General features: G+C 52.8%; 1 protein-coding gene across 2 annotated transcripts in view; it reads right to left on the reverse strand.

Annotated features, from left to right (window-relative positions):
• EPHA1 (EPH receptor A1) overlaps positions 1-18,558 on the reverse strand; it is a 190,301-nt gene extending 171,743 nt beyond the window's left edge. For both annotated transcript variants that reach the window (XM_069650305.1, XM_069650304.1), the window contains exon 1: positions 17,695-18,558. In XM_069650305.1, the coding sequence (XP_069506406.1) occupies positions 17,695-17,788 (94 nt within the window). In that variant the 5' untranslated portion in view covers positions 17,789-18,558. The remainder of the gene's footprint in view (positions 1-17,694) is intronic.
• Positions 18,559-23,959: the final 5,401 nt, after the last annotated feature.

The raw sequence follows: 23,959 nt of genomic DNA on the forward strand, positions 1-23,959 counted from the left end.
AGGGGATCCCAGATGTAAGGGTAAACCTTCAGGGGTCCACACTGCCTCCTCAGCCTTCATCCCTGAGGGTAAAAGCACAAATTGCAAGTGCACACTTTCAACTACTGGCTGAAGACCCAATAGGAGTTCAGACCAGTGCATCTTTAGTGTCCCTGGTCTGTGGGAACTACAGAATGTGGATGTTTATAACCCCAAAGAGTATTATAAAGACAGTGTTCTTGTAACTGGTCAAGAGACCCCTCCCATTAGAGACACTGGGACAAGCGTTACAGTGGTTGATGAACATTACTTCAAACCTGAGGATGTAGCTAAGGCACCCAAAGTTCCCACTAAACTTGCAGACGCCCCTATCCAAATGGTTCCTATTCTACCAGCTTTCATCCAGTGCAATAATGTGACTTTTAGAATAAATGTCAGTGTACAGAATGAAGTGCCAGGGAGAGACTTAAACACTCTTGGAGTTGTATTAAGCACCCCCAGGCCTCCCAGTAAAAGGAAACAGAAGCAAACAAGATTGTCCAGATAGGCAACCTTGAGAGACTCTCAGTTTGAGGTTGAGGAGATTTCCAATACCTCCAGTCCACCCTTCTATTTCCAAGACAAGGAAAGAGACAAAGGAGAAATCCAAGATCTCTGGGAGAAAGAAAGGTCTGGAAGCTAAACTTGTTCAAAGGACAAGGACATCCCAGAGAGGACTGTCCCAGGTCACCCCAGGGACCTCTTCCCCAGCTGAGGTCGAGTCGGAGGACCAATTAAATCCTGTGGAAAAGCTACTGGTCACACAGGGCTAGTAGAAAACCTTCCCTGCACTGGGGATCTGGATCCTTTAGACCATCCTGAACTGCAAACTTAACGTGCAGAAGGAGGACCCTCTAGGGCAGACTTCAGCAGAGGACAAGGATCTAGAAGATCTGCGCCAGCAGACAGCTTCCCAGCTGGAAGGCCAAGAGCCAGGGAAGCACAGCCTCTATTGGGAGGATGGTCTGGTCTACGGTGAACCTACTGAGTCTACCCCAGAGGACTACAGGAGACTAGTAGTGCCTCGGGAGGTGAGACAACAGTTCCTGCAGTTAGCCCATGAGATACCTCTGGCTGGCCACTTGAGCTTCAAGAGGACCAATGAGAAGCTATCTCTGTACTTCTACTGGCCCAAGATGGGGTCTGAAGTAGATAAATTATGTAGTAGCTGCCACACGTGTCAGACATCTGGCAAGAGTGGATCCAAGAATGTGGCAACTTTAGTGCCCCTCACTGTGGTGGGAGTCCCTTTAGAGAGGGTGGGGAATGACATTCTTGGTCCCCTAGACCCTCCAACTTCCTCAGGCAACCGATTTATATTGGTTGTTATAGTTCATGCTACCAGGTATCCTGTGGCCATACCTATGAGAACTGTTACCGCTCAGGCAGTGGGCAAGGCCCACCGTGGTATTTTTACCAGGGTAGGTTTTCCTAAGAAAGTCATCTCCGACATGGGATCAAACGTTATGTCCCACTACATGCAGGCCATGTGCAAGAACTGTGGAGTGACCTACACGTTCTCAACAGCCTACCATCCCCAGACCAATGGATTGGTGGAGAGGTTTAACAGAACTATGAAGAGCATGATAGGTGCTTCAGGGGAACCCCTTACCAGAAAGTGGGACAGTCTACTGCCATGCCTTCTCTTTGCTTATAGAGAAGTCCCTCAAGCAGGGGTTGGGTTCATCCCCCTTGAACTTCTTTATGGTCATACAGTCAGAGGCCCTTTAGCCCTGATCAAGGAGGGGTTGGAGAGTGCTCCTTCTCTACAGCCAGTGAGTCACTGATTATGTGCTAGGCCTCAGGAAGAGGATGGCGATGACAGAAGCTTCAGAAAACCCGAAAGCAGGTCAGGCTCTGATCAAACATTGGCATGAGCAGAAGGTCAACATGGTGGAGTTTACCCCAGACCAGCTTGTATTGGTTATGGCGCCTAAAAGGCAGCGGGCCTTACAGGACAAATAAATTGGACCCTTCAAGATTGTAGGTAAACATGGAGAGGTCAATTGTTTAGTGAACTTGGGTAATCCCAAGGAGGCCCCTAGGGACTATCACGCTAACCATCTAAAGGCTTAGGATACCAGACCAGTCCTAGGAGCTTTGCTTCTAGCCTCTGGTCAAGAGGAGGAGGAGAGTGAGCCTCTTCCTGTTCTCCTCAGGGGGACAACCCTCAGATGAGACAACTGAAGGAGTAAAGCTCTCTTTAGATTTGACTCTGCAACAACAGGAGGAGTGCAAGGCTCTGTTGAATCAGTTTGCCTCCCTGTTTTCACTGACACCAGGCTTGACTCCTTGGGGCCAGCATGATATTCTCACTGGTGACTGTTTACCTGTCGAAAGCAGGGGTTACAGAATGTCAGACCATATACGATCCCACATAAAGGAAGAGGTCAAGAAGATGCTTGATCTTGGGGTTATTGAGCCATCTACCAGTGCATGGGCTAGTCCAGTTGTACTAGTACCAAAAGCAGTAACCAACGAATTTAGATTATGGAGCTCTAAATGCAGTCACTAAGACTGATGCCCATCCTTTACCCAGGACCGATGAGCTGGTGGACAAACTTGGTTCAGCCAAGGGCCTCAGTACATCTAACCTCAGGCTATTGGCAAATAGCTCTGACAGAGCATGCCAAGGAGAAAACTGCATTTGCCACCCCAGGAGGCTTATACTAGTTTAAGGTTATGCCTTTTGGGCTCGCAAATGCACCTGCAACATTTCAGAGGATGGTGAATCAAGTTCTGTAGGACTTCTGCATGGCATACTTGAATAACATTGCGGTTTTCAGCCCTACTTTGGAAGAGCATCTTCACCACCTAGGATATGTTTTGCAGGCTCTGGAACTGGCCCACCTGACCATAAAGGCAAGTAAATGTCAAATTGGTCAGAGAAAAGTGGTCTACCTGGGACATGAGGCAGGGGGAGGTGAAATAAGACCATTGCCTAGCAAAGTACAAGCTGTACACGATTGGGCCACCTCTACTACTCAAACCCAAGTGAGAGCCTTCCTAGGTCTCAGTGGGTACTACAGGATCTTCATAGAGAACTATTGGACCATAGCTTCTCCCTTGAATGTGATCTCCTCACCCAAATTCCCCAAGAAGGTTCGGTGGAATGAGGAGTTCACTAAGGCTTTTGAAGGACTGAAGAAATCCCTTTGTCAAGCTCCAGTCTCGAGAGCTCCTGACTACAACCAATCCTTTATTGTACAAACAGATGCTTCTAACACAGGGATAAGTGCAGTTTTGGGCCAACTGGATGAGAAAGGTAGGGAACACCCTATTTGCTTCATCAGTAGGAAACTGGAGGACCGTGAGACAAGGTGGGCAACTATTAAACGTGAATGTTTTGCCATTGTGTGGCATTGAAGAGGTTTAGGCCATACTTGTATGGATCTACTTTCATTATTCAGACAGACCACCAACCCTTGAGATGGTTAATGCAGATGAAGGGGGAAAATCCTAAATTGTCACTCACCCTCCAGGGGTTTGATTTTACCATAGAACACAGGTCAGGGTGTAATCACCAAAATGCTGATGGTCTCTCCAGAAAGTATGACCGACTGGATTAGGAGATTCATCCAAGAGTGGATTAAATCCCCCTGTCCCTTAGTTTGGGGGGAGACAAGTGTTAGGGAGAATTCTCATTTGTGTGCCAATTCCCTTCAACCTTAGAGACCCCCAGCTCTTTTGCTGGACTTTAGGACTTTTACATTTTAGCCCTGGAGAGAGTGAGACCTTTTTCTCACACTCTCATGTGTTTCCTCTGTTTTTGGAGTCTGACCAACTCCATAGGCATCTACTTTTTGTATGGTGACACACAGCACCTTCAGTGCAGTCTCACAGAGAAAACCTTTAGATTTCTCATAAGGTTTTAATACCTTTCCTTGGGTGAACTACAGTTCCCATAAAGTGAAATTGACTTTACTTACCTTTTCTCTTTGTAGGTCCAGCACACACCATCTTAGGTGGAGTGCTGGGGGTTACCTGGTAGCCCCTTATCCTACATACTCATGTAACATGTTTTATGTTACCTTCATTACTTTAAATGGCTGGTGGCAGTGGTTTAATTTTCCTACCATTCTGCTTTTCTACCACAGGATGAATCCTCTGCTGCAGTACAGCACCTAGGGGTGACCATTTTGTCAAAATGGCCCCAGTTTTATTTTTTTGCCTGTTTGTGGGCTCTTTCTTGGGTTTTTACTCTGTGCGTCGAGGTCGAGCTGAGCTCTTTGTTCATTTTGCCTTTTGCAGACTTCAGCCCTGAACCCCGCTTCTGGCTCCAGTGTGTCTGGAAAGGCAGGGGAGGTTCCCAAAACTCCCCTGTCCTTTGTCTCTAGTAATGCCTGAATGCAACCAGTCCTGATTGGCTGACTGGCTGTCTGGCCCTACTGTGTGATTGACAGCCTAGGTTGTGCACGAATGGGAGAAACCTGCTTAAAAGGCGAAGCTTTTGGTACTAAAGGCAGAGTCGACCACTGGGAGAAAAACCCGATGAAGAAACTGTGAACAGAACTTGCTGCCCTCCAGACGTCCACCCCCTTGTCACCGCGACTGAGGCTCTGGAACCCAGGGCCTGCTCCGCTGCAACAGGACAGAATCCAGCTGGACCACTCTTCTTCACACCAGAGGTACTGCTTAGGCTTGGGGTACTTAACTCATTGTCTTGAGCTTTGCTTTTCTCAGTTGACACTTGCAGTGGTTTACCTTAGAGTTGATTCCAACTCTGCTTTTCACAGGCTTAACAGCTCGTGACCCTACAAGTAATCCCTACAAAACTCTCTAACTTTGTGCAAGACTTTGTATTATCTAAGAAGTGCCTCAGCTCCATAGACTGTTCCAATTGACTTTGGCTGTCCTGGCTCCCTGCAGACTCTTCTAGTCCACTGACTTTAATATTTCTGTCCCTCATAGGTGGTAACTTGTTTAAGACGGTTATTGCTGGGAAAGGCTTGGCTGCATTTCAATGGAAGATTTAGTTGTCCTAATTTATTCTGAGAACCTTCCTTCCTTTAACCTTTCCTTTCTGCAACCTCAGAATCTGCAAAGTATAACTAGTGTGATATATAAATGCCAATACTGTCCTTGTGATTGAAGGCACCTCAGGATGTAGGAATTGTGTAAGAAGCATATCCAAAGATTATCCACTAACTTGTTCTGACTCTGAAAAGTATTTTAAAGTATATTTGATTGTTACATATCTTGCCCTTTTTAAAGACCGCTTATTTAAAAATTGATGTTAAATAAATAAATAACTATTTAGAACTGAAAACATGAGTGTATATGTTAACTTGGCTACTTGTATTCATGGATTTCAATTAGACAGCTCTTCAGCTCCCATTTACCCCTCTTGAGATGGGCCTGGCTGCTCAGTCACACTACCGACTTGTGTAGTACAGGCCTCTACCAAAGTGTGGGTTACCCAATACCAAGCAGGTAAGTGTTGTGTAGTCGCACGCAGTGTGACTGCACCAATTCTTACCTTACAGGCTCACAGTTTATTTTATGCATTGGGCATTTATAATGCTTCTATACAGCAAAAAGCTGTTTCAAGGCGCAACAAGACAAAGGGGGGAGGGGTGGTGAGCAGGGATGATGAAAAAACTATAACGGCCCGACTAGGTTTTGCGTTATTCGGATTGTGCAAATGCCGTAACAAGAGGGGACGGGGGGCTAAGGGGAGGCCAGGGGAATGCAGAGAGTGCAGCAAAAGAAGGTCCATGAGCTCAGTGCAAGGGACGGGGCTGGAAGGGCTCAGTGGGGTGTAGTGGGAGGGAGCCTGGAAGGGGTCGAGGGGGTCAGGGGAGAGCAAGTGCACAGGTAGATGGTTGAGGAGGGCCTGGTGCCCTGTGGGAATCAGACGGAAGCAGGCAGCCAGTCAAAAAGGGGTAGAGGGGGACATTAGCGGGGGGAGAAAAGGAGGGTCTTGAGAAGCTTCCGCAACTTAAGTGTGACGTCCCAGTTTGTGGTAGCGCGCATGCGCGGGCCTCGTTGTGACCCGCGCATGCGCAGCAGGTATAAACTGCGTCCGTGCGGCAGTTGCCGCCGGGACGCGTAGCGAGCATCATCACATCCCGTGTCCTCTTTGTATGCATGCGTGTGCGTGTGCCTGCAAGGGCCGTGGGGCCACACACAACAACTGGCGACGAGGATGGGATCACCGCAATAGCGTTCGCCCAACACACGTGGGCGTATAATCCGTATCACAACGCGATGGCACGACGCGGACCTAGCGTGAACGTTCTTTTCTCCTCAGAGCAGTAGCGGCCTGAAAAGGTGCTCGTGCGCTGCTACCCAGGGAGGAAACAGTCAATTTTTGGAACCTTTGACTGTCCCCAACAACCTGGGGACAATCTGAAAACACAGACACAGGGGTGAAAGAGACGAAAGACAAGACAAGGGGAAGAGGCGACAGACAACAACCGGAGGAACGTGTAGCCCCTACACCAGCCAGGTTTGCGGCCTCTAACACACCCAGAGGTGCCTGTGCGACCTGTGAAGATGGCCGATAGCGACGGAGAAACAGAAGCAGCGACAAGAGTGGTGAGGACGCAACAGGGGTCGCTGTTACCAATGCAGGAGTTCGATACGTCAGGCCCCCTGTCCAAACTAGGCCCCAGGTGGCTACTATGGGTGAAGAAACTCGAGATGTACTTCACAGCGACCGGAACCACCAACGATGATGCAAAAAGGGCGACCCTTCTGTATTCGGCTGGGCTGGACGTAATGCGCATCTATGAATCACTCAACTTGCAAGTGGTCACATACACCACTGTCAAGACTGCGCTAGAAAACCACTTCATTCCACAGTCGAATGTCGACTATGAAAGATTTTTATTCTGCAAGGAGAAGCAAAGGGAGGAAGAATCCCTCGATCAATTCTGTGCCAGACTGAGGCTGATGGCCAGCACATGTCGCTGGGACAACGAGGAGTTGATGATAAGAAACCAGGTCCTCCAGGGCTGCAGCTCAGGTAAATTGCGGCGACAAGTGCTGAGAGAGCCGGGGTGGACACTACAACAGATACTAGATAGCGGCCGGACGTACGAGCTGGCAGAATCCAGAGGAGCGAGCATGGACGCAGCAGTTAGGCCAAGCACGCGGGAAGAAGCTTTTGCCATGAACAAACAGACCAAGCTGAAGGATAAGTGGGTCCCGAAGACAACTGAGAACCGGCATCTTGCAGCGCCCGGGTCACTCTGCCAAGACTGCGGGTATGACCTGCCACATGTAGAGGAATGTCCTGCCAAAACAAGATCCTGTGGACGGTGCAATGGACAGGGACACTATGCCCGCATGTGCCGCGCCCCCGCTCCTGTGCCTACACAGAGAGGCCCAGCGAGAGCACGGGGCAGCGGTTTCAGAAGGCAGCGCAGCATCACAGCTCTCGAACAAGAGATACAGAGGTTGCAGCTTGCAGAGGAAGAGGAAGAAGAGGAGGAGGACGAAGACGAAGTATTTTTCATTTCAAACATTGCCTCAGGAAGCAAACGGAAGAGACAACCCAAGTGTGTGGTGAACATACTGGGCGTGCCGACACAGATCCTCATCGACACCGGAGCATCTGTGTGCATGCTGGCGGAGGAACACTATCAAAGACTCCCAGGCCCCCCGGCACTGGACAAATCCATGGCGAAGATTTTCACTTTTGGAGGGGACACCCCGTTGCCACTCAAGGGAGTGTTCGTGTCACCGGTATCGAGAGGTGAGAACACCATCAAGGCAAGGTTTTTTGTCACAGACGTTAGCCCTCACTCGCTACTCAGCTGTGCTGCATCGGAGGCCCTCAATTTGGTTCATTTTGCATATTAAGTCTACCAGATTGACATCGAAACACTGCTGGACAAGTTCTCAGGCATTTTCGAGGGAATAGGGAAGCTGAAAGCACCCCTGGTGCGCCTACATATTGATGAGTCCATCAGACCCACAGCCCTTAAGCACTGAAGGATACCATTCCACCTCAGGGAGAAGGTGGAGGAGGAGCTCCGATCACTCGTCAGCATGGATATTATTGAGAGAGTGGAGGGGCCAATACCCTGGGTGTCACCGATTGTGGTGGCACCCAAGCCGAAACAGCCCGGCGCAGTGAGAATTTGCGTAGACATGCGTCTTCCAAACGCCGCAATAAAGAGGGAGAGGCACATTACTCCAACTCTAGACAACATCATCGGAGAGCTACAAGGTGCAAGAGTATTTTCAAAACCAGACCTACGGGTGGGCTACCACCAGCTTGAGCTGCACCCGGACTCCAGATTCATAACGACCTTCACGACACATGACGGTCTATACCAATTTAAACGCCTGAGCTTCGGAGTTTCGTCGGCTGCCGAAGTATTTCAGAACACCATCAGGGGGGCGTTGGCAGGCCTAAAAGGTGTATTGAACATGAGCGACGACATCTTAGTATTCGCGGATTCGGAAAGAGAGCTCATGAAGAGACTTGAGAGCACGCTCCAGAGGCTGAAGGATTTAGGGCTCACCCTACATCGGCAAAAGTGCGAATTCTTCAAAGACCGCATTGGTTTCTTCGGTTTCATCTTCCACGCGGCCGGTGTGTCACCTGACCTGGCCAAAGTCAAGGACATTAAGGAAGCCGCCGCCCCACAGTCCCCCACGGAAGTAAGGAGTTTCCTGGGGATGGTAACATACTGCGGGCGTTTCATCAAAGGGCTGGCGTCGCTGGCAGAACCGCTCAGTGTGCTAACAAGAAACGACGCAGTGTGGAAATGGGGTGCCAGTGAACAAGAAGCATTTCAGGCCCTGAAGAACACCCTGTCCGATGGGGACACCATGGCATATTTCAACCCCAAGATGGAGTCGGAGGTGGTGGTCGATGCGAGTCCGGTGGGAGTTGGTGCTGTGCTGCTGCAACCCGATGAACGCGGGGACATGTGTCCCAGTGCCTACGCAAGTAAGGCCCTTTCAAACACGGAAATGAAATACTCGCAGATCGAACGGGAGGCGTTGGCCATCCTGTGGGGCTGTCGCCATTTCCGTTTATACATCCTGGGCAAACCCGTCGTGGTGGTGACCGACCACAAGCCGCTACTGCCCATACTTGCAGGCGTGTCATCCAAGCCGCCCCCCAGGATCGAAAGGTTGATGTTGGCCCTGATGGAGTATGGTGTGCGACTAATCTATAGACCAGGAACAAACAACCCGGCCGACTATTTGTCGCACCACCCCAACAGGGAAAGCACAGTCACTGACATTGGTGCGAGCGAATGCCATGGGCTGCTGTGTCAAGTGGTGGAAGGGTCCCTTCCAATGGCACTCTCGAGAATTTCAATAGCGACGGAATGCTCCAACGACGAGGTTTTTAGCATTATCAAAACCGCAGTGAGGAGCGGTGATTGGAGGGAGGTGCTGCGCAATAACTCGCGCCGACTAGTGGAGGCCCAGAGAGACCTCCAGGCACTCTGGAAAGTGAGAGATGAACTCTCCGTCTCAGACGATGGGCTGATACTCAGAGGGCGACAAATCGTCATCCCACGGGCACTGAGGACAAGGGTGCTCGAACTGGCCCATATCGGTCATCAGGGGGTCGTCAAAACGAAGGCACGGCTAAGACCCAAAGTCTGGTTCCCGGATTTGGAGGGGAGAGTGGAGAGCTTCGTGAGGAGATGTTTAGCTTGCCAGGCGGCGACCCCAGGAGACAGAGCCCCACCGATAAGATCGATGGAGCGCAGTAACAAGCCATGGGGGACCGTTCACGTGGACTTCGGTTCGACTGGTCGTGGCATGTACTTTCTGGTAGCGTCGACCAATGGTCCAGATACCCCGAGGTGGAAGTGGTGGAGTCGACGGCGACGGAGTTCACGACGAAGGCGTTGGACAAAATGTTCGCCACACACGGATTCCCGGACCTACTGTGCTCAGACAACGGGCCGCCATTCACAGGCAGCCAGTTCGCAATCTACCTCGAGAAAGGGGGATCCAGCATCACAGAGTGTCCCCACTCTGGCCGCGAGCCAACGGTGAGGCTGAAAGAATGATGCGGACCCTCAACAAGGTTCTAAGGATTTCCGCCAGTGGCGGTGAAGACCTGGAGAGAAAACTAGTGGAATTTCTACGGGAATATCGCACAACGTCCCACCAGTCCACGGGAGTGGCTCCCGCCGAAGCACTGTTCGGACGATGCCCGAGGGGAATGTTACCGGAAGAGGAGGGCCGTCTGCCAGGAATGATCAATGACGAGGGAGTCCAGGAAGAACGGGCCAGGTGCAACGAGAAAGAAAGTGAACGGAGGGGTCTGCAGGAAAAGGAGGTGCGAGTAGGGGACGCGGTGCTGGTCAGGAACCGGCACCCCGAAGGGAAGCTGTCTCTACCATTTGAGCCGCGCCCGTGGAAGGTAACGCATGTGAAAGGCACGATGGTGACGGCGGCCTGTGACCGAGGAACAGTCACGCGCAACCGATCTTTCTTCAAAAGACTCGAGATGCCCGCTGAGAACGGGGCTCCGGAGGAATCCGTGGGTCGGGAGGAGCCACCCGGAGATCAGGGGGGTGAGCAAGCCAGGGCCCCCACAGACTCTGAACCTGGGTGTCCCACACCACCCACTACCTCGCCAAGGTACCTGGTCTGCCGTGAGCGGAGGCTACCGAGGCATCTCAAGGACTACGCCCTGGACTCAGGTGACTGAGCTGAGAATGTGAGGTGAGACTTAAAGTTGATAATGCGACCGCGCATACGGTCACAAGTTGTGCAGGGGTATGCACACCCCGAAGGTTTACACTGTTTTGGTTAAAGTTAAAATGGGATGTGACGTCCCAGTTTGTGGTAGCGCGCATGCGCGGGTCTCGTTGTGACCCGCGCATGCGCAGCAGGAATAAACTGCGTCCGTGTGGCTGTTGCCGCCGGGATGCGTAGCGAGCAACATCGCGTCCCGTGTCCTCTTTGTATGCATGCGTGTGCGTGTGCCTGCAAGGGCCGTGGGGCCACACACAACATTAAGGAGATACGGCTGAAGTCTGGGAGGGGCAGGCAACCTGTGAGAAACAGAAGGGCTGGACACACTCCTGTCTGATTCCATTCATGCAGTGCTGGTCATTGGGCCGGCTCTCGGCGGATCCGAGACCCGGCACCAGATCTGGAGCTGGATCCCGGGATCCGGCCAGAGTAAGCCACCCAAGCCCATGAACCGCGCTGGAATACTTAAATTAAATAAATAAATAAAACGCCTGCAAGAGCAGCATTGCATTTTACCACGGCTTTGGCACTGGTGTGTAACGCACAATGCTCGCTACATGTACAAGTGAAAGGAATCAGTTGTACATGTAGCGAGCATTGTGTGTTACACACCAGTGCCAAAACCGCTGTAAAAGGTAATGCTGCCGTCTAGGGCGTTTTTTTTTTCTTTTTTAAAGTATTCCAGCATTGCTGGATGTCCACTACGAGCCCCGCCCCCTCCGTCACCGCCTCCCCCAAACCCCGGTCCTTATGTTGTGGGATCCCCACCACATTTTTTCCATTTCCACCATTGCATTCATGGAGATGACAATGCTGACCTGGTGGTGACTCTGCATTCTGGGACTTGTAGTGCTGGGTTTATAACATCCCAGAATGCATTTGTAGTTTATTTGTATAGTGCTCCAGACCCGAAGGCAACCGGGGGTATCTTTAACAGCAAGGTGCAGATAAGGCAATGGTTACAGTTACATTAGTACAAAATGACCAGGATAAATAAAGTACACAGCAGCAAGAAGCAAGGGGTTGCTGTCAAGTAGTCGGAAGACAAACGTTAAAAGGCAGTTAGTCAAGTGTTTAAACCAGGTCTGCTGGACTAGCATCTCCAGAATGCACCGCGGCACGTGGGGGCACTGAGGAGGGAGGGACACGGGGCCCGAGGGGCCCCGAGCACAGGAACTACCCTGGGCCGGTAAAGCACGAAAAACACGCACACGCACACGCACGCACGCACACGAAAGCAGAGAGCAGGAAGTGGGGGCCCGTGTGGACGCCGCCCCCCTTCTTTCCAGCAGTGTGGGAAGAACCTCTGCCTCGTAAAGGGATGAGCAGAGAGGGGTGAGTCAGGCATACCTGGGGAGGTGGGGCGGGGGCTGGGGCTGGCTCTCCCACAATGCACCGGGCTGAGCCGGCGGGGGAGGACCACCTAAAACGGGCGATTAATAAGATCCATGGCAACGGGGAGCGCACGCCCCCGCCCCCGATGAAATGGATATGTGTGACTTCCTCAGCCCCCCCCCCCCCTCATCGCTCCTCCAATGGCCTCTTCCCAGTAGAACCCCCTCCCCCATTTAGGCTCCAGACCGACCACCTCTTGCGAGCGGGGAGTGGGTCCAGGCTCTAAGTGACGGAAGTGGGCGGAGAGATGAGGGGGGGGTCCCCCTGTGTGTATACACAGACACACACCCCGATAGCTAACTCAGCACAGACGCCCGGCGCCCTACCCACCCCCCCAGTCCCCCCTCCCCAACATATCCCGCAGGCAGGGTCGGACTGGGGCACGACATTGTCTCGGGCAGCAGGTGGCCACAGACAGGGGTGCACAGGGAACCACAAAAGGCCCTGGAAATAATGCCCAAAGTGCCCCCATATTACACATTTTCAGCAAGTCCAACCCCTTTCCTATTGGAAAATGTGAAAATACCACACAAAAGAGGCCCGGGGTGCAGAGGCCTACGGGAAAACTCCAGAGTTACCTTCAGGCCAGTCCACACCTGCCCAGGGTGCAGCAGCCCACACCTGCCGAGGGTGCAGAGGCCTACAGGGAAAACTCCAGATTTACCTACAGGCCAGTCCACACCTGCCCAGGGTGCAGAGGCCTACAGGGAAAACTCCAGAGTTACCTACATGCCAGTCCACACCTGCCCAGGGTGCAGCAGCCCACACCTGCCGAGGGTGCAGAGGCCTACAGGGAAAACTCCAGATTTACCTACAGGCCAGTCCACACCTGCCCAGGGTGCAGAGGCCTACAGGGAAAACTCCAGAGTTACCTTCAGGCCAGTCCACACCTGCCCAGGGTGCAGCAGCCCACACCTGCCGAGGGTGCAGAGGCCTACAGGGAAAACTCCAGATTTACCTACAGGCCAGTCCACACCTGCCCAGGGTGCAGAGGCCTACAGGGAAAACTCCAGAGTTACCTTCAGGCCAGTCCACACCTGCCCAGGGTGCAGCAGTCCACACCTGCCGAGGGTGCAGAGGCCTACAGGGAAAACTCCAGATTTACCTACAGGCCAGTCCACACCTGCCCAGGGTGCAGAGGCCTACAGGGAAAACTCCAGAGTTACCTACAGGCCAGTCCACACCTGCCGAGGGTGCAGAGGCCTACAGGGAAAACTCCAGATTTACCTACAGGCCAGTCCACACATGCCCAGGGTGCAGAGGCCTAAGGGGAAAACTCCAGAGTTCCCTACAGGCCAGTCCACACCTGCCCAGGGTGCAGAGGCCTACAGGGAAAACTCCAGAGTTACCTACAGGCCAGTCCACACCTGCCGAGGGTGCAGCAGCCCACACCTGCCGAGGGTGCAGAGGCCTACAGGGAAAACTCCAGATTTACCTACAGGCCAGTCCACACCTGCCAAGGGTGCAGAGGCCTACGGGGAAATCTCCAGAGTTCCCTACAGGCCAGTCCACACCTGCCAAGGGTGCAGAGGCCTACGGGGAAATCTCCAGAGTTCCCTACAGGCCAGTCCACACCTGCCCAGGGTGCAGAGGCCTACGGGGAAAACTCCAGAGTTCCCTACAGGCCAGTCCACACCTGCCCAGGGTGCAGAGGCCTACAGGGAAAACTCCAGAGTTACCTACAGGCCAGTCCACACCTGCCGAGGGTGCAGCAGCCCACACCTGCCGAGGGTGCAGAGGCCTACAGGGAAAACTCCAGATTTACCTACAGGCCAGTCCACACCTGCCAAGGGTGCAGAGGCCTACGGGGAAATCTCCAGAGTTCCCTACAGGCCAGTCCACACCTGCCCAGGGTGCAGAGGCCTACAGGGAAAACTCCAGTTACCTACAGGCCAGTCCACACCTGCCAAGGGTGCAGAGGCCTACGGGGAAAACTCCAGAGTTCCCTACAGGCCAGTCCACACCTGCCGAGGGTGCAGAGGCCTACGGGGAAAACTCCAGGCCAGTCCACACCTGCCCAGGGTGCAGAGGCCTACGGGGAAAACTCCAGAGTTCCCTACAGGCCAGTCCACACCTGCCCAGGGTGCGAGGAAATCTCAGGCTGTGGTGACGCTCTTTGCATAGTTCCCAAGGGGGAGGTTTTTGATAAAATGGGATGCAAATTGTGCAGTTTAAAGAATATTTATTCAGCAACACTGGCCAAAACTACTAGCCGCAGAGTGAAGTAAGTCAGGAAACTGCCCCACATTGGCCCAAAAAGTGTCCCACTCTGACCCAACAAACTGGCCCACGCAAGCATATTGCGTTTTTGGTTCGGCCCTGGGCCTATTGTCCTATAGGCCAGTCCCAGCCTGTCCGGAGAACACGACGAAGGACGCGCCAGCAGAAGAGCAAGGACAACCTGCCAGCAGGGACATTCTATGGGGGGTCCCCAAGTTCTGATATCCCAGAAGAGCAGAGAACCCGGCCCCCCAAGACAGCAGAGACCATGCCCTCCATTCTCAAGCCACGTGGGAGTACAAACCCCCGACAGCAGGTGCCAGCTGCCAGAGGGACATACCACCACCAGGAAGGACTGAGTCTCAAGCCACAAGGGAGCACAGCCCCCCTGCCCCCTCCCAGACAGCAGGTACCAGCTGCCAGAGGGACATGCCACCACCAGGAAGGACTGAGTCTCAAGGCACATGGGAACCCCCCCCCCCCCCCCAGACAGCAGGTACCAGCTGCCAGGGGGGACATGCAACCACCAGGAAGGACTGAGTCTCAAGCCACATGGGAACCCCGCCCCCTCCCTCCAGACAGCAGGTACCACCTGCTAGAGGGACATGCCACCACCAGGAAGGACTGAGTCTCAAGGCACAGGGGAACCCCCCCCCAGACAGCAGGTACCAGCTGCCAGAGGGACATGCCACCACCAGGAAGGACTGAGTCTCAAGGCACAGGGGAACCCCCCCCCCCCAGACAGCAGGTACCAGCTGTCAGAGGGGACATGCAACCGCCAGGAAGGACTGAGTCTCAAGGCACATGGGAACCCCCCCGCCCCCTCCCTCCAGAGAGCAGTTACCACCTGCCAGAGGGACATGCCATCACCAGGAAGGACTGAGTCTCAAGGCACATGGGAAGACCGCCCTCTCCCTCCAGACAGCAGTTACCACCTGCCAGAGGGACATGCCACCACCAGGAAGGTCTGAGTCTCAAGGTACATGGGAACCCCCCTGCCCCCTCCCTCCAGACAGCAGGTACCAGCTGCCAGAGGGACATGCCACCACCAGGAAGGACTGAGTCTCAAGGCACATGGAACCCCCCCCCCCTCCCTCCAGACAGCAGGTACCACCTGCCAGAGGGACATGCCACCACCAGGAAGGACTGAGTCTCAAGGCACATGGGAACACCCCCCAACCCCCCGCCCCCTCCCTCCAGACAGCAGGTACCAGCTGCCAGAGGGACATGCCACCACCAGGAAGGACTGAGTCTCAAGGCACATGGGAAAATCCCCCCCCTCCCTCCAGACAGCAGGTACCACCTGCCAGAGGGACATGCCACCACCAGGAAAGACTGAGTCTCAAGGCACATGGGAACCCCCCCCCCCCGCCCCCTCCCTCCAGACAGCAGGTACCACCTGCCAGAGGGACATGCCACCACCAGGAAGGACTGAGTCTCAAGGCACATGGGAACCCCCCCACCCCCTCCCTCCAGACAGCAGGTACCACCTGCCAGAGGGACATGCCACCACCAGGAAGGACTGAGTCTCAAGGCACATGGGAACCCCGCCCCCGCCCCCTCCCTCCAGACAGCAGGTACCACCTGCTAGAGGGACATGCCACCACCAGGAAGGACTGAGTCTCAAGGCACATGGGAACCCCCCCCGCCCTTCCCTCCAGACAGCAGGTACCAGCTGCCAGAGGGGACATGCCACCACCAGGAAGGACTGAGTCTCAAGGCACAGGGGACCCCCCCCCTCCCAGACAGCAGGTACCAGCTGTCAGAGGGGACATGCAACCACCAGGAAGGACTGAGTCACAAGGCACATGGGAACCCCCCCACCCCCTCCCTCCAGACAGCAGGTACCACATGCCAGAGGGACATGCCACCACCAGGAAGGACTGAGTCTCAAGGCACATGGGAAACCCCCCCCCCACCGCCCTCTCCCTCCAGACAGCAGGTACCAGCTGCCAGAGGGGACATGCCACCACCAGGAAGGACTGAGTCTCAAGACACATGGGACCCCCCCCGCCCCCTTCCTCCAGACAGCAGGTACCAGCTGCCAGAGGGACATGCCACCACCAGGAAGGACTGAGTCTCAAGGCACATGGGAACCCCCCCCCCCCCCTTCCCCAGACAGCAGGTACCAGCTGTCAGAGGGGACATGCCACCACCAGGAAGGACTGAGTCTAAGGGCACATGGGAACCCCCCCACCCTCCCCCCCCCCGACAGCCGGTACAAGCTGCCAGTTGGACATGCCACCACCAGGAAGGACTGAGTCTCAAGACACATGGGACCCCCCTCGCCACCTCCCTCCAGACAGCAGGTACCAGCTGCCAGAGGGACATGCTGTCCCCCAAATTCTTAAATGTATGTTACGCACTTACTCTGCCCTTGCGGACTATTATCGTCTCAGAATTTCACGGGCCCTGAGCGTCTGTTGTTTTTTACCCTTGTTCCCACCCTCCTTGAGCGCTTTGAAACACTTGCCTGTGTATAGGCGCTTTCTAAATAAACCATACCATAGCATTGTATCTCTGTTTCTCTAAGCGTGTCCCCCGTACCCCACCCATGACCTGTAAAGCGCACCCCATTGCTTCCAAGAGCTCGGTCCACATCTACTAACTGCCCTACCAACAAAGAACCACAAGAGAGCAGAGACCACCTGCCAGGGGGTCTTTTCCGCTATCAAGGCCCCCTGTGTAGTGCCGCCACATAGAAGACCCCCTGCCACTGAGGAGCTTCCACTAGGAGCCCCCCCCGCCCCCTCCATATACCCCAGAAAAGCAGCGCTCTCCCGGAGGAGCCCATAACACAAAGCACTTCAGAAGCCCCTCTCCATGGATTCTTACACCCGAGAAAAGCAAAGACCGCCTGCCAGAGAGGCCATTTCAGCAGGAAGGACCCTCAGAAGTCTGGGCCCCAAGAGAGCACAGGCTGGGGCGCTCAGCAGAGGCAACAGAGGCCCCTGGGGGGCACTGGGGAACCCCTGTGCGGCACAGGCCGGGGGGCTCTGCAGAGACACCAGAGGCCCCTGGGGGGCACTGGGGAACCCCTGTGCAGCACAGGCCGGGGCGCTCAGCAGAGACACCAGAGCCCCCTGGGGGCCACGGGGAACCCCTGTGCACACTGCTCTGGTCACATGTCCCGTGTGCTTCCTGGGAGCAGTGGTAGAGGCTCTCAGTCCTGGGGGGCTGGGGGTGGAGGCCCTCCATTGGATTTCCCAATGGTCGGCGGCGGGGGGGGGGGGGTGTTGGCAATTCTCATGACCATCCAGGTTTAAAGTTTCTTTCTGGGAACCCCCACAATTGTATCATCTTGCAGTTTTATTTTTACAAGCGTGTGCCCTGTCCCTTTGCCACCCACCTCCCAGGGCAGAGCACCCCTGTTACCTTCTTTGCCATCTGTGCCCGCGGCTTGCAGGGCGACGTGAAAGAGCAGGAGGCGGAAGGCGTAGCCCAGCCGGTGCCGTGGGTTATTCTCCATGCCCCCTGGAATCCAGCTCGCCAATATCCATGCGCTGCGGCAGGCCTGGGCTTCCGAGGCGCTAGCCTGCGAGGCGCTAGGTGTCCCGGGCGAGGCGCTGCGCCCGCTGCCTCACTCGACGTGGCACCGGCCCTGGAGGCTGTGTTCAGTTGCTCAACCTCCCCAGACGGCCAGTGCCCAAGCTGCCCTGCTCAGTCCTTCTCTGACTGGTCACCATGCTAGGGTCTTCTCCGGGCCCCCCCCTGTAGAGCCTTTTCGGGGTCCAGCAACATTCCCTGCTTCTCCTCAGCCAAGGGCCATTAATTGAGACCCGATGGGGGGTCCAAGGTTGGCATTTATAATCCTGCTCCAGCAACAGCGAGCGTTCTTTCCTTGGGTGAAATGCTGTGCGGACTGTTCTTCCGGGTGAAAGGCGTTTTCTTGTTCTTACTGTGACGAGGAGGCCCACCCCCGGTCCGCATAATGTGGGGGGCTTCTAGGAGCTGGACGGAGGACCCTAGGCTGGGCCACACTCCCTCCACGTTCTGCAGTCGGGCCGCTTGGACCCTCTGGGCCTGGGTGAGGGCCTGGAGACACCCACTCTGGACTCAATAGTGGAACTTAAGGGGCTCCCATGCCAGCAGTGTGGGGATCCCCGGGAAGTGCGTTTCCGAACTCTTGGGAAGTTCGCTCTCGGTGGCACTGCGGTGCCCGCCGTTCCCCCACCTGTTCGCGGACCTCCACCTCGCCCACGCACGCAGCCAGGCTGGATGATGAAAGCCTTCCTCACCTTGCTTAAAGGGGAGGAGGAGGGAAGAGGGGGAGGGGAGGCGCACCCCAGCCTCCCAGGGGTAGGGCAAGGGCGAGAGGGGAGGAGAGACACCTGCCGGAGGCCCTGGGGAGGTGTCTGCCTTCCCAGCCACTCCTGGAGTCCTGGCGCCTGGGAGGGAGCAGCAGCCCGTTGCCCTGTCCGGTTACCCCAGACCTGCAGGAGGGGGCAGGGGGGTGTTTGTGTGCCACACACATGCAAGCCCCTTCCTGTCCTTACCATGCAGTGCCTGTTGAGTAAGAACTGGTGCAGTCACACTGTGTGAGACTACACAACATTTATGCGCTAGGTATTCACAAGGTCAGTAATGGCATTTATACATCACACTAGCAAACTTTGCAGATTCTGAGGTTTAATGAAGGAAAAGGGTTAAACAGGTTCTCAGGACATGTGAGGACACTTAAATCTTCCAACGAAATCTAGACCAGCCTTTCCCAGCAGTAACAGTTCACAAGTTACCACCCACGAGGGGCAAACGGTATCAAAGTCACATTTCTTATCAGACTTCCCCAGTCTGCTGCCATAAACATAGCACTTGCCACTTGCTGGCGGCACTACCACTGTTTATTGCCTCCATTTTCTATTTATTTTGATTTATTATTTATTTATCTGCTCTCCTCTGCTCCGCACTTTCCACTCTCCCCTTTCCATGCACCTTTTCCCTTTCCCATGCACTTGCGCGTTCTCAGTGTCACTGGGCCTAGTAAGATCATTGTTGTGTTGTGTTCTCCCCTGTTCCCCTCCCTTGCCTAGTCGCGCTCTGAAACACTTGTGTACGAGCGCGATACAAATAAAATATCATATCATATCATATCTATGGACTAGAAGAGTCTGCAGGGAGCCAGGACAGCCAAAGTCAATGGGCACACAGTCTATGGACCTGACACACTTCTTACATCAAAGTCTTGCACAAAGTTAGAGAGTCTTTAGAAAAGTCACTTGTAGGGTCACAAGCTGTTAGGCCTGTGAGAAGAGAGTTGAAATCAACTCTAAAAAGGTAGCCACTGCAATTCCCAAGTGAGAAGAGCAGGGCTAAAAGGCAATAAGGTAAGTATCCGAAGCCTAAACAGTACCTCCGGTTTCAAGAAGAGTGGTCCAGCTGGATTCTGTCTTGCTGCAGCAGTGCAGACCCTTGTTCCTGAGCCTCAGTCGTGGGGACAAGAGGGAAGACATCTAGAAGGCTCCTGCGGCGGTGCTTGGAAAGCCGTCGGCAGCTACAGGCTTTTTTCGGTTCAGCAGCACTTTGCAGTTTCAGTGCTTAGCAAATAGCACCGTTGAAGATCTTGGACACCGGTTGGATTCTCTTTGCTCCCTCGATCATGCACTCTGGTGAGGGGGCTCTGGATCTGGAGGTCCTGCTTCTAGAGGGTCAGTAGGAGTATCCTGGAGCTTCTAGCCAGATTAGTTCTGCGGCAGAAGTTGCACTCGACTACAGACACTCAACCGCTGGTATTGGGCTTCCAAAGCAACGGAGAGGCACAGCAAGTTGGGGTTGGTGGTCCATTGGAGTTAGTCTCAGGGTTAGTTGGTCCCACTAACCCAAGCGGACAAGTCGTTCTGTCCGGAGCTTCTCTGTCGAGGTGAAAAAGGAGTTCAGCACAGCAGCAGGACTTCACCAGGCAATTCAAAGGTCCAGGGGGATGCAGCAAGCTTTGTTCACGGTTTCTTCATCGGGTTTTTCTCCCAGTGCTCGACTCTGCCTCTAGTCCCAAAACCCTCGCCTTTTAAGCAGGTTCCTCGCATTCATTCACAGCCCTAGGCTGTCAATCACACAGCAGGGTGGCTGTCCTGTCAGGACAGCCAGCCAATCAGGACTAGTTACATTCAGGCATTCCTGGAGACAAAGGACAGGGGAGTTTAGGGACCCTCCCTCACACCTTGTCCTACCAGACGCACTGGAGCCAGGGGTGGGCTTCAGGGCTGAAGCCCGCCAAAGGCAAGACAAAGAAAGGGCTTAAATCTGTCTCAACGCACAGAGTAAAATCCAAGAAAGACCTCACCAACAGTAAATGGCAAAAAAAGAAGACTGGGCCATTTTGACAAAATGGTCTCCCATGGGTGCTGTACTGCAGCTGAGGATTCAGCCTGCGGTAGAAAAGCACAATGGTAGAAAGAAGTAAACCACTACCACCAGCCATTTAAAGTAGTGAGGGTATCATAAAAATGTTACATGAGAATGTAGGATAAGGGGCTACTAAGTAACCCCCGCCCCCCAGTACTCCACATAAGAGGGTGTGTGCTGGACCTACAAAGAGAAAAGGTAAGTAAAGTCAATTTTACTTTACTCTTCTTGGGATCTGTAGTTCACCCAAGAAAAGTGTCGTGATTGGTATTTTCACTAGCCTGAGGTAGCAGACATGTATCAATGGAGAGAGTAGGTTAATCCCCGTTCCTGTCTGACCTCTGGATGAAAACAGAAGGTCGTGTGGAAATGGGGAAAATCCGTTAATGGCGAGAAAAAACCCATATGAGTTGTTCAGATCCGATGTGCAGGCTGTTCTGGATCCGGGTTGTAAGTGGTGAAGAATTGTTCCCAAAGAATACTGGACTGCAGCTCCCAATTGCAGTCGGGATGGTAAGGTGATGGGGATAAAGTCAAGGAATCAGCATAGCGCCAAACAGACAGGATAATCAGGAGCCAGTAGTGCTGCAGTAGAGAGGCTAGTAACAAAGAGCGTGCAGAGAGAAAACTAATGGCAACCACAGCTGCAACGATACTTCAATCCATGGGAGAATGGACCAAATGCTCGGGCATGGAATTACGCCTGCAGAAAGTTTTCCCAAGGTAAGACTGAGTCTGCAGGAAGACAGAATGAAGAGTATGAGGCGGAGGAAAGCCGAAAAAGAGCAGCTGGAGAGTTGGGACGGGCAGAGAAAAGAAATGCGCGAGTTGCGCCGAGATACAGTTGTCGGAAAGGGTTCAGCAAGAGACAGGGGTGAAGCGAGGAAGAAATTACCAGGATCGGGAGGTGGCTGAATAAGTTTCATGCAGCAGCGTTGAATCAGCGTGAAGATTCTAACAGCAGCTTGGAGACGACAAGGGGGAAGTTTCAGGGAGCACGCTACGTAAGTAGAAATGCAGCGGTCCGGAGTCGGTGCTGCATTTAAGTTTCTGCGAATCCCTCTGCTGATGAGAGAGGGAACTAGACCGTGATTAGTCAAGTATGAAGTTGTGCATAGGCGGTGGCCATCTTAGGTGAGGGATGGTCCAATTAGGACTCTCATGTAACTTCCAAGTGTGCCAGAGTCTCCAGGAACGTAGATTCCTGACAAAAAAAGTATTTAAACATTAAAAGTCATCTAAAGGATTTCTCAGTGACACTGCACTGAAGGTGCTGTGTGTCTCCGTACAAAAAGCAGACGCATATGGAGTTTATCATACTCCAAAAACAGTTAAAATACACAATCCAATTTGGTAACAAACCATGAGAGAGTGAGAAAAAGGTCTCACTCACTCCAGGGTTAAAATTTAAAAGTCCTAAATCCAGCAAAAGAGTTGGGGGTCTCTAAGGTGCGAGGATTTTAGCACAAAAATGAAAATTCTCCCTAGCAGTGCCCACCTGGGCTCTGTGCAGCTCACTGAGGGTCCAAGCAAAGGAGACGTGTCCATCGCTCATCCAATGCAAAATGCTTTATTGGCATGACAAGTTAGACAAATATTAGCACCGTAACTATGCGGGTTACATACATGTCACATTCTCCTCAGCTGTGAACATTTTGGTTTTCAGTTTATTTCTAAAGTCTATATTTCTTCGTGCCCTCGGGCATCATTACGAGTTTGGCGATATTCCAGCGATAAGTCTGCTGAAATACTGCCAAACTCAGTTACCTTTACTGCCACTTAGTCCTGTGGCGTTGTCACAGGATTTCAAGTGGGGGTAGGCCTAGGACTACCTGCTGATTTTTGGTGGATTAACTGTTGTGGAATTACTGCATGCTAAATCTGCTGATTTTTGGAGCTAAAGTGGATATTGTGCAGTAAATCAACAACAAATTGAATTCCCGCCACTTGTGTCCTGCACCCCTAAACTTGTGATGTGGCCCTTATTGTCGTCTGACAGCTCCTCCGGTGGCTCCTCCGGTGGAAGGCACATTTATTTATTTTCACATTTATTTCAGGGTACCATACTTTTATACTTTCATACTTTCTTCAAAATCTGATGTAAAGAGATTGAACCGGGTCACCGCCAAGGGGCAACCCTGTTTCAGCCCGTTCCACGTTTTTATTGAAGCTGTCACTATACCATCCATTGTCATGCGGATTTGAATACTGGTATTACTATACAGTTGTTTTATAGGTTCCACGATGTCAAGTGGACAGTTCCAGCGATTAATTTTATCCCACAATGCTTCCCTATTGACCATGTCAAATGCAAGCTGCAGATCGACAAATGCTGCAAATATCCGTGTTTTTCTTCTTATGGATTCTTGTTTCATGAGGTTCAGTTAGAACAAATTAATATTTGTACCAACCTTTTTGATGAACCCGGTTTGCCTTACCGCTTGTCGATTGTTGGTAGCGGCCCACGTTCCTAGTTCTCTGAGCAAATATGAAGCAAACATCTGGCCTAATGGATCTAGTAATGCAGTTGGGCGATAGTTGCCCGGAATTTTACAATCGCCAAATATCGCTAGTTGCCATGTCTTTGGGATCTTGTTTGTTTCTTCTATCAGACCAAAAATGTTTGCACACAATTCTGCCCAATGTTCGGGATTCCGTTTTAATAGGGCATTGGAGAGCCCATCTGGGCCAGGTGCGTGCAACGTGTTCAAGTTGGTAATTAGGGTCAGAATGGCCTCATAGTCGCATCCCAATGACCATTTCATTGTCTGATTAGCACACGGTTCCTTGATCACTTTAGATCTTTCTTTGTATAGCTCAGTGAAAGGTTCAATCCATGATGCCTCTGGAACATCTGGTATCATTTCGGCTACGTGCTTTGTTCGCTGAATTAAAAGATTGCAGAGATTTCTGGAGTTTTTGTTCTTTAGTGCTTCTCATATATTTTCTGCGTCTGGTTGAATTGCAGGTGTCTGGTTGAATTGCCAGGCGTCTGGTTGAATTGCCAGGTGTCTGGTTGATTTCATCCAGTTTCTGTAACGCTGCTTTTCTCGTTTCATGAGCTTATATTTACCGTCTTCTGTACTTTTTAGAAGTGCTGTTAACTTTTTGCGTAATTCATTATTTTTTTCTTTGATTAGAGGGTTAAAACAGTGGAGATGTTGCCTTTTGATATTTATATCATTATTTTGGGATAGTTGGAATGGTCATAGGAGCCATTCATAATTGAATTTCTCTGTCCCTTGCAGGCTTGTGTTTTCAAATTTATCGGTCAGGGTTCCTATTTGTCTTTGGGTCAATC

This window comes from Ambystoma mexicanum, chromosome 3p (assembly GCF_040938575.1).
Source record: "Ambystoma mexicanum isolate Mex_15411 chromosome 3p, UKY_AmexF1_1, whole genome shotgun sequence".
NCBI lineage: Eukaryota > Metazoa > Chordata > Amphibia > Caudata > Ambystomatidae > Ambystoma > Ambystoma mexicanum.